The sequence below is a fragment of the Bombus vosnesenskii genome, unplaced genomic scaffold (genome assembly GCF_011952255.1).
Source record: "Bombus vosnesenskii isolate JDL3184/JDL3185 unplaced genomic scaffold, Bvos_JDL3184-5_v1.1 scf7180000016261, whole genome shotgun sequence".
NCBI classification, from domain to species: Eukaryota; Metazoa; Arthropoda; class Insecta; order Hymenoptera; family Apidae; genus Bombus; species Bombus vosnesenskii.
In genome coordinates this window covers 2,181,227-2,192,161 of record NW_022884330.1, presented here as the reverse complement: position 1 = coordinate 2,192,161, position 10,935 = coordinate 2,181,227, and the positions used below count along the sequence as shown (strand labels likewise).

General features: G+C 37.2%; 1 protein-coding gene and 1 long non-coding RNA gene across 5 annotated transcripts; both read right to left on the bottom strand.

Moving 5' to 3' along the window:
• Nucleotides 1-966: 966 nt before the first annotated feature.
• On the bottom strand, nt 967-2,442 carry LOC117241784. Its single transcript, XR_004495116.1, has 2 exons — nt 1,983-2,442; nt 967-1,903 (listed from the first exon to the last, which is right to left on the bottom strand). It is a non-coding gene; the product is annotated as an uncharacterized LOC117241784 (long non-coding RNA).
• A 669-nt stretch (nt 2,443-3,111) lies between these two features.
• LOC117241748 (pre-piRNA 3'-exonuclease trimmer-like) lies at nt 3,112-10,735 on the bottom strand. Of its 4 annotated transcripts, none has more exons than XM_033507828.1 (12): nt 10,606-10,735; nt 9,152-9,386; nt 8,765-9,043; nt 8,499-8,697; nt 8,328-8,432; nt 8,139-8,246; nt 7,964-8,060; nt 7,779-7,878; nt 7,622-7,705; nt 7,458-7,546; nt 4,627-4,725; nt 3,112-3,420 (listed from the first exon to the last, which is right to left on the bottom strand). In XM_033507828.1, exons 2-12 carry the CDS (start codon nt 9,356-9,358, stop codon nt 3,345-3,347), a joined length of 1,443 nt encoding a protein of 480 aa, XP_033363719.1. In that variant the 5' UTR covers nt 9,359-9,386; nt 10,606-10,735; the 3' UTR covers nt 3,112-3,344. The 4 variants fall into 4 exon arrangements, with proteins under 4 accessions (XP_033363719.1, XP_033363717.1, XP_033363718.1 ...); XM_033507826.1 differs by lacking the exon at nt 10,606-10,735 and adding an exon at nt 9,465-9,730; XM_033507827.1 differs by lacking the exon at nt 10,606-10,735 and adding an exon at nt 9,496-9,730.
• Nucleotides 10,736-10,935: the final 200 nt, after the last annotated feature.

The following is a 10,935-nucleotide window of genomic DNA, read 5'->3' as shown; positions in this document are numbered from 1 at the left end:
GAGAAAGATGATTTTCGTACTTCCGCCACTTCAATCGAACCTCTTCAATCCCATATCATCGTCCATTTCCCTTATCTGTGACATTTCGAGAGCAATATTCTTTATATTCGACAATTTCCACCGGTCGTCCATCCATTAATCTCGCTTCCTCTCCTACAGTTTAATCTCTGGCTTTTACAATTATACAGATAGAAGCAAAGTAGCCGAGATTTGTCAAACAAACTTTAAACAATTAAAGCGACACTAGGGACCAATATTTCTGCACGAAATTTTCAATTTTCTTGGACAAAAGAAAACAATCTTCTACCAATTTCCTTATACAAAGGAACATCCATTTTCCTGAAATTTCCCCGCCATTTGCATAGGATAAAGATCAACGTTCTTTAAAGAACCGAACCAACGAAACCTTCGTTCGTTGCGTTTCGAGAACAGAGCTTAATTACACCGATGCGATCGTAGGGACGCGGACGATTTACAATTATTTCGGTAATCGGTGGAAGCAATTAATCTCGGCGCACCCACATAATCGCGTTACTCTGTGTCAGCGCAGGCGCGCGTTTCTCCCCGTCGAAAACGGCTATTTCCACCGTCGGCGACGCGCGACAGGTGCTCGGTCCATGCCAAAGCAAAAGCGCAGCCTGGCCCACACCGTGCTCCCGTGAAACGCTACGATTCTCGGCTGCACGAGTGATTTCGAAACCGTGAGACCAGAACGCCGACGTGTGGGTATTTTCAATCGTCTCTTCTTTTTGCTGGCAGTGCGTTCAACGGTCCGACCGACTCGCCTCTCGTCCTGGCCGGACCGATAGGTGAAGGCGATCGAATCGAGTCACCTCTCGACGTATTTTTGGGCAGCCACGTGATACCGTTTTCCACTTTGTGCACGAGTTACGAAGTAGGTCCTCGTCACCGACTATCGAGATTTTCTTTCAAGCCTTCTTTTTGTTCTTTTTCTTTTCTTTTTTTTTCTGTTAATTCTTCTGTAAAACCAGGATCGCAAGGTCTCCGTTTCTCGAGAACTTGCGACTCTGTGATTATCCACGATTACCCTGTCGATTTAGATCAGAGACTCGAAGGATTTAATGGTTAGTGAGATTTACAATTCACCTTGACGATTAGCTCCTCGTTTTAAGAAAAATCCGTAGATTGAACACTAGGAATTATACCGAGAGAAGTGTACGTGCTATAGCCTCGGTAGAATCGGCCGATCGCTCAAGGTTGCCAATTAGTAGTCTTCTATCTATCACGCGCCCTCACCTTTCGCCTCTTCCATGTACTAGACAAATGCATCTACCAAAAGAAGAGCAACGGTAAGAAGGAAATTACCTTAACGACCAATGGGTTAAGTTTCCATTCGTTTGGTGAAAAACGACGGTTAGTAATCAACGTTGATTCCCAAGAGGATGCAAAGGAACATCCAAGTAGACTAAGGATGATCCGAATACAAATTGTACCCGATGAGACGAGAAAATAGCGAATTTGGTTAACCCAGTTCCATAGACCTCGTTGCTGGCGCTCGCGACCTTTACGTTCGTCGTTTAACCGGTCGAAGTAGAACCCAAAGAGACAGAGCGTGAGATCCATCTCGAAAGCTGCTCCACCTGCCACCGGACACCAGTGTGACCAGGCTGACCGTCCGGCAGCACGCCTACACAAATTGCTACTGCGTTATTTCGAGTGATTTAGCCTTGGGTGGCCGCCAGAGAAAACTTTTGAAATATCGGGGAACGTTTGGTCTCTTCCTTGGCCATCAGGATTTCAAGATAAGCACAAAGTAGCACAAAGTGGTCGGCGAGTAACAGCAACGAGTTCGCAACGAGAACATCGTCTCGTTTCGTACTATGATACCTTGTCGTTAGGAGGATCGATATCACCTGGTTCGTCCTGCTTATCCATCTTCATTCTGCGAACAATAATTCAATATAATAAATATCATTGAAAACGATTCTCTGCAAGATTTTGTCGAATGTTATCTACGTTACCGCTTGCTTAAGGAGTCCACGCACACGATTGAACGTCGTTTGATAGTAACAAGTCGTTGTTCTAGAGTATGAATGCCAGACCATTTGCCAAGACTGCAACGAAATTTACGATACAACCTGTCACGTGTTACTCTTTGTCCCTTGTTTTCGTTTAATAGTGCGAGAATCGTATATAACCACTCGAGTATCGCCAATACCTACGACATCTTCATTTTCCTTACAATATGCGATTCTTTTAAGAATTTCCAAGCCTAAATCAGTCCGCGCGTAGCAACGATAAACGTTATGCTCAACCGTATTCGAGTAACGTTCTACTTGTAAAAAAAGGTGAAAGGGTGCAACACACTGGGAGAAAGCATAATCGAAAAACTTTCCAAATGTCTAACGACGCGCGCGCCTATGTGTGTGTGTATGTGCGCGCGTGTGTATGTGTCCGCGTGTGTGTGTGAATAAAAAAAGAAGAAAATACGACCGGTTCGCAGCAAAGCCAGGGATAATTGGATTTTTCGCGAGTGCACGGAGGTTTGGCACAACGGTGAATAGGTTCCTTGACGAAAACGAGCTCTGGCCCGGAACGTCGACAAACCAGAACGAGAAATAATAATAACAGCTCACGCAAAGATTCCACTCGCGATTTCGATCTAACATTTAAATAGATTTTGCGGCTGGTGGTCGCGTACGAACGTAAGAAAGGAAGACAGAGACGGAGGTACTCTTTCTGGGTTGGCCGGCCAGTTGGAAATCCAATCGAAGCTTGTTTTACTTTCTCATTTTTACGAATGCTTATTTTCATTTCTTCTTTCATGATCTCTTATATAGATTCTTATGCAAGAGAATCATGGTGTAATCAATGAACGTATTGAAATGCTGTCTTGTTGGTAGAACTTGATCTATGAATTGCAGTCCCATCCGCACGGATAACTATGATTTTCTTTCCTATGTGTAACGCTCGTCTCGTTAACGCACTTTGCTTTCGTTATATAGTTACATGGTTTCATAAAGTAAGTTTCAGATAATTATATAGCGTACGATTTGTAACGTTGCACTGTTCGCTTTGTATAGAAAGACTCGTTGTCTAAATACAAGGACAACTAAAAAACGGTGCCAAATGACTGAACAATTTGGCCAGTTTCTTAATATAAAAAGATATATTAAAGACATTATCTTCGAACACGTGTATATAATTATTTGGTATACAGATGGAACGCGTGGAAAATAAAATTGAATTTTTACTCTGTATCTCCTACCATACAAAAATCAATTGGAATAATCGTTTCGTTACTGAGATTTGCTTTTGTAACGTTCCCCATTATCAATATGCATAAAGGATTATACGTGAAAAAGGATTGTTCCTCGTTATTGTTATTGATTGATATACGTTTTAGAAATATTTTTTAACATCCAGGCAAGAACACCTCCGGATAGAACAGCTCCGCTCCTGCAATTAAAAATAATTAGTTGCTAACAGTTATATACCGTAGCACAGGCACGCTACATTTATCAATAGTTTTAATCAAAATCGTCTCAAAAGCTAAAAACAGTTATGAAATGTAAAAATATCTTTAAAAGCTCGAAAGCTGAGAAAATATAGAAAGCCTGGACATTGATTTTTAGAGAAATATCGACTGGCTAAATATAAAGGTATCAAAGATAGAAATGGTCCCCGTCCCATACGATTTCATCTCATCATGAACGATCAACGCTGTGCCGATCGTTTCGCTCGAAATTCATCGGTAGCTTGTATAAATTTTTAATCAGACGTAAACCCGTACGATTAATACGCGATCCACGACGAATCGTTATATAACGCTCGTTTCGAAATCATCTCGATAGACATTGAGAGCCGCATTGAATTCGACAATTTTACAGTTTCAACATCGACGCGATGGGCGTCGCGAGGGCCCAGCTTCGCAACAATTGGCACCGTGATCTCCACTTATGCATCTACGGCAATCTTCGTGCTAATTAGAGATTCTGCGGTGGCGCACAGGCCTGTGGAAGGGCCATTAATTTGTTTGACGTAACGCGGACAGCCTCGTTTAAGCTGAAACACGGCGATCGAATTTAGGGCTCGCCGGTGTCGAGACCGAATTTCAATCGTGATCGTGTCATCAAGGGGCTCGCGCAGAACCTCGCCGAATTAGTGCAATTCCCAAAATGGTCACGCGTGACATCCAGCCAACCGTTTAACGACATGTCGCAGGACGAACCCCTGGATCTTGTCCGTTTTCCTCCGATGGGATGAACCATTGTACTTGAAGATTGTTTTCTCATGAAATAACAATGTAATAAATTTGAGTTTAAAGAGTACAATTATTTGTAAATTATTTCGGAATCGAAACGATTGAAATGTGAGATGTTTCGTACAGTTTAGTATAGCAAGAATATTAATAACCTGGCCTTCGACAATTACGTTCTAATTAAGGAACATCGCATATATAAAGAATCGTTGGTAAATTGAATTCATAACTCTGATAATTCACGAGCAATAAATTATAAATTTTTTAAATTCTATAGGCTTCCTATCTACTTCTACGTTGTATTCGCCTGCAAGATTCTACGTTTTAATAATAATACAGTATAGGTATATGTAGTATAAAAAAATAGAGAAGCACGAGAAATGGGAAATTTTGGAAAAGCTTACCACAAAAAAATGGTCATGGACGTCGCGTGTTTTATGCGGTTGTACCGTGCCACCTGTAATTCCTCGCTGTTCTTGAATCGCTGCAATATCTCCGACGCGCTGCAACAGAATTTTTCAAGCGATCACGATTTATAATACATTAATAATACATGGGTAAAAATAATGTCATATCGATTACGTTGTGCAACCTGGCCTGATCGACGCGCGTTACAAGGCAAGCTTGGGTTACTATTTTATTAATAACATTAATAAAATCAACAAATAAATGCTTGCTAAATCTTGTGCAATTCAATTTTCCACTATCTGATCGATATTCCTTTTACACATTTAACCATTGTGTTACTTGAACGAGATACGCTTTAGTAGATTGCTGTTTATAAAGATTTATAAAGGAACTTGTAAAGAATCTCTCGTACTAAAAATGAATAATAAAAAATGTAAAAATAGAAATTCATCGTATCGAACAGTGTTATAGGATAAAGTTCTTTTTTACAATGAAATACATGAATATTATTTGGCATTCGTGGTACAATGGAAAATGGTAAAGTTAAACTCGGACGATTTACAATTTGCTAAAGCAATTCGTTTCCGCGAAACTCGACCAAAAGATTTGTACGATTATCAAGAATTACGCGATCAAACTTATTGAATAACGACGGTCATTGAATCATTTAACTGTAATAATGCGATGCACGCGCCGATACAAAAGTTGTCCAGTAGCAATGATACACAGACACGCGGGAACGCTTGGAAAAATGCCAGCGGCAAGGAAAATCTAACGCGGGTGAATTGTGCCGAACGCTTAACGCTTCGAAAGAAAATGCATCGTGCTCGTGAAATGCAATACTTGATAGCGAAGCGCTACATAATTCATTTCGATCTAATTCGAGCTTGATGAAGTCAGCTGATTCGCGTGCATCCCCGATGACGAGTTCTATGGGTTGAATGATTTCGTTTCGCGTACAAAGTTATTGTTTCACGGTTCCAAGCGATTTGCTTTTATCGTTTCTCAAATGTCCGATTTTTCGATTACGCGTGTACATTTTATGTGTATAGATATTGCAGATAAAAAATTTAAAAAATTTCACATTTCACATACTTGAACATTTGTATCTATTCTTATTTTACGACGCGTATCTTATGTTTATCTGTATATATATATATTAAATATTGTACACTTGAATATATTTATCCTATTAATAATACAATTAGGAGACAGTTAAGAAAACCATTTTCCGCCAAAGCACTCGGAATATTACAACGTTCGCTTAATGAATTCCGTAGGGAATCGCTACCAAGTGGTAGGTGGAACAATAAACGTTAGGACGAGATCGGGTTTAAAACGGTAGGGTGCAGTGATTTTCCGACAGCTATGCTCATTTATATGTATAAGTGCTCGTTGTTCCGATAGCTTGGCGAACGAAAAGTAAACGGGCTTCTAATGGATTTGATATCGATGCTGATGGTGGTTTGTGATTTCAAGCTGTCTGAATTAAGAAAACACGATCGATTGATCAATCGATCCGACCGGAGAAATAAACCGCAAGGAAGAGGGAGTTGGAACAACTCGATACTCGCATGAAATAAGATTCATCGATCACGTTGTTGTATTAACTACTTGTCAACAAGTTATATACGTTATACCATATTCACGTTGAAAATCAAGCGATGTTCTGAAACAGCAAATGTAATTTTGACTTTATACATACAATGAAATACAGAGTGTTCGGTATATTAATCGAGCGAAATTAGAGTTTGTGTAATATTATTTGTAAAAATATATCTTTCTATTTAGAAGAGCGTAATGTGTATCAAATTATAATTTGATATAAGAATATCAATGAGATCCGTACTATCTTTAAGGGATCTTAGGTCGTTCACCTTTCCCACTGGTATTTATAGTTTTGCTGCTGATGCTCTGCTGACAAGACGTACGATTATAATTAATCCGTTTCCGAGTAATGCTATATCGGTCTCGTTACGTTTTAACAGTGTAGCAAGAAAGACAAGATTCTATGCTTCTGATGGTATGTACTTATTCGAACGTTGAAGCAAACGTCTTTCGATCGTTGCTTCTTCGAGGAGAACTATATATAATGTACGCATCTAAAATCACACAAGACAATACGCGGCTAAAATATTAAGAGTAAATTAACTAGGACAAATTTTGGCAAAACGAAAATACGGTTACGTCATATAAAATCACGTGCATCGATATCACACTTTGCAAGTGCAATGATGAGTATACGTGGTTGCCCTTGGATAAGATCCAAAATAGTTCCGGCACCTTACATCGAAGCAGCTTCATACTAAAATACCAACTGCGTACTTAATGCCTAATTATATTTGCTTAATGCGTGAGGGAAAATATAACGGAAAAATGAAAGACGACCGAAAGAATTAATATCAACGAAAATCGCGCGTGTCACGAGTTTTGCACGGATTCACCGTATTTGCCCCTTTCCTTTAATCTCACCTCATTGTTTTGCTAACCTGAATACCGTGATGTGTAAAACGTGAAATACGAGTTTCTGGGAGCTTGTCTTGTGTCAGTTTGACGGCCAACCGTGAAGATATTTATGCTGGACGACAACGAGGTTTAAATTTGTTTCAAGCTAAATAAGCCGATTACCTAAAAGTACTTACGTAGATTCGTACTTTATCATTTGCGGACTGTCAGTCGCCTTGTTCCGTTTGTTACTAACTCCAAAGAGCGGCGGAAATAGGACATTTTATTGTATTACGGATCGAGATTAAACATTTTTTGTGAAATGTTTTTGTCTTATGTAACGATAAGACATACTGTTGATAAGTTCAAAAACTATACTTACGTATTGTGGCTTGAGACAGCTACTAAAACGCGTCTCCGAGCAAAAGGCATTACATCCACTGAACCATAAGATGAGAATTTCTCCATTAACTGAAAAAAAGTTGGTACTGATCAAAAAAATGTTGAAAGTACAGCCTTCAAATATAATTTCATGTTTGAGAATACCTGCTTAATATCTAGAGATGGTGACTTCAACTTGACATGAAGCCATTGTGGTCTCGATAACATTGGATCTTCTCCATCAAGTTTCTGAAATGTTTATAGTACAATTAAAGTATTATCCTGTGTGCTTTGTAGTTATGGAAAAATATATCTTTCCTACCATATACATTTCATTGCCTCTCGTTATATTTATAGAATTTATAAAATCTTTTACACTGCTCATTAACTCAGAATGGGACGCTGTCCTTTCTTCTAAACCCCTAAAGATAATAAACATTATTCATGATCGATTAGTACATATTATCATATGTTGCAATGTAAATATTATATGAATATGAAGCATACGTCCCAAATTTCTTTACACAAAATATATGTGCCATTTTCACAAATACATATCCACAAAAGTAAGAATCCCACCCAGCGCTATGATAATTCTTTTTATCTACAATATAGTTTGAAATGAGAAAAAGGTGCCATGTAATACAATAGGGTTTAACAAGTCGTCATAAAATTAAATTACGTGAAAATTCTTCATTAAAGATAATCTCTGGTGAATTATAAGTTGTAATTCGTCCTTGAGTTGTAAAATATTCGTACAAAATATTCAATGAATTTATTTTCCAGTTTACTTAAAAAAAAAACATGTTCTCACGTTTATACAGATACATTATTGGTCTACAATTTACGTTTCTTTATCAATGTTCTTTACCTTCATCTCTGCTATATAATTTTCGCAATTCAAAGCTTAAGAATTTTGTGTCATATATTTGTGGAAATAATGTATGTATATTACTTTTGAATTCTTTGTATGAATCTAAAACACATACAAATTCGAATTATATGATTTATCAATTATTGTTAATATGTATTCATTTAATACCTGGTAGTGGCTTATAGAACTGTTGATGCATGAACATTAAATCCAAAAGTATATTGTGCCCTATTATCGTTTTCTTACTAGAGGACAAAAGTTTAAATACTTTGGAAAAACCTAAATAAACACCTAGCAGTGCTTCTTCCAAATTATCCTTCTTGAACAAATCATCCTGCGCATTACTCGATATTTTCATAACATTTATCTGAAAAACAGACGATCTTATATAATGTTTCATTAGTATCCAAATAGAAATAATATTACATACGTACTGATTTATTGTCTGATGTAATCCAAATATCGTTGTAATTATTTCTTAAGTCTTTATGTAGTACATATTGTACCATAGGAGTAATAACTTCCAACTTTAATGGTGCATTTTCTAACTTATTAGAAATCCATTCATAAACCTTGCTCTTGCACTTTTTGAAATTTTCTTCTTCGTCATAGGATAACAGTGATAAATAATTTTCTACATCGCCATGTACCATGTGATCACGCAGTAAACTCTCATCTATTTCGTCAACGTACGAAATACCTCCGACTAAGAACTAAAAAATATATCGATATTTCTATGACAGATTTGATACTGCCGAGTTAAAAAATTTGCCTAAGCGAACATACAAACATTTTACCCCAATTGTATTTTGAGAGCATACTTTATTAAAATCGAAGCCATGTTTATAAAGGAAATCTATCGCTTCCACTTCCCACGACAATTGTCTATTTTTTAATGGAATAGATCTAGGAAACAAGTAAAAACTAAAGCTGTCCGCTTTATAGGCATTGTTAGAAGGAACACGGTAAAAAGTTGTAATGCCAAATTGTACAATTACGAATTGCTGAATGTTTCTTTTCCATGCCATGTAACGATCATTGAGAGTATCAAATAAACTGAAATACAGAAAAGATTAGTATGAAAAGAAGTACAACTAATATTAAGATAACCTTACAATCCTGAGTAAACCTAACCTATTTTTCAAATTTCTCTCCGAATGTATACCTGACATTTCAGCATCTATCGCAATGAAAGCTGCATTGTTTATAGCATTCTCTATCCGTGGATACACAGCATCAAAATTGCTATTCAAAATTTCATTCATGTTAAATTCGGTTTGTTTATGTACACAGTAACTCTGACTTTCAACGAATAATCACGTGAATATAACCTAACTGATCTACAGTATTACTTGGTTACAAAAAATGAATATTGCAATCAAACGAAATCACGAAGTTTTATCCGATCCAAATTTTATTTATGAAAATATGATTAGTTTAAAAAATTCTTAAAGATTCAAATATATTAATAACAATAAAAAAAATGACAAGATGATAGACGCTGGAAGTAGGAATTGAACAGGATCAAAAATAGAATTATGAATTAGGAATCAATACATTACAGTCCACGTTTCTTATCCTTCAATTTACCGTGCTTCTCTATTTTGTTTTTATTAGTTCATCAAACAGCATCTTTAATTATCGTCTAATACATTTAATCGCTTATATAAAATACTCGTTCATTGTATAAATTTTCGCAATTTATTAAAATATAATATACATATAATATACAAAAATCATAATTATAGAAACTAAAAATATACATGATCGGCGTCAGTCGAGGCGCTTAAAACTTTGAATACGGACATAATTAATCGAACAATCGATCATAACAGAAATCACCTACTCAACGGTCGTGATTAATACATTCCACTTTCTCTAACGAGAGTAAATTCACAGTAGCGGTTTATTAATTTCCTAATTAGCAGCAACAACTTCATTCAATTCAAATTCAATAGGTAGCCAGAGACAGGAAGGATCTGCACGTGTTACGAGACAAATTCAACTCGACAATCTCTTTCTCAAAAACTTTCCAAATCGAACGATCGTTAAAAAGCTACTTTACTTTTGTCAGTGTGAAGTAACGAAACGATACAGAACGAGTGTACCTAATCGATCGAATAATTCGTTTGAAATAATCGACTGAAAGTCATTAAACAAATAAACCAATTACACGTATATTTATTTCGATCAATTTCGATACGGTCATAGCGTACGAGGAACTTCGTGTAAAGTAATTCGATAACTAAGATACGAAACTGAAGGCAATACTGACTTCCTTATTACATATCAACATCCTTTCGTACACGCGGCCTTTTTCGTTCGTGCAGTTCGGTGCAACATTCCCTTTCGAGAATCATCGTCGTTGTCAGCACTCAGCCGCGTACGAAGCATCGAACGATCGTGGTCAGTCTTCACGTGTTTCGCGACAGATAAATTCTTTATGCAAGAGCAAAAAGTGTCGGAAGCGCGCGCAACTCAGCTGGTAAACGTATGTTTCCGCAGTCGAAAGATCTTTCTTTTTAATCGGCATACAACTCTCTCTCTGGCAATGAACTTGCCTCTATCGTGGTAGCCTAGTGTATCCGCGGCCACGAAACTGGCT

Bases quoted from the DNA above. Each gene is read 5' to 3' on its own strand.
- LOC117241748 (XM_033507826.1), bottom strand. From the start codon at position 9,595: ATGAATGAAATTTTGAATAGCAATTTTGATGCTGTGTATCCACGGATA. The intron at 8,698-8,764 runs GTACGTATGTAA...TCTGTTTTTCAG, and splicing joins TTACATCAGACAATAAATCA to ATAAATGTTATGAAAATATC. The intron at 8,247-8,327 runs GTAAAGAACATT...TTTTTTTTTAAG, and splicing joins ATTATATAGCAGAGATGAAG to TAAACTGGAAAATAAATTCA.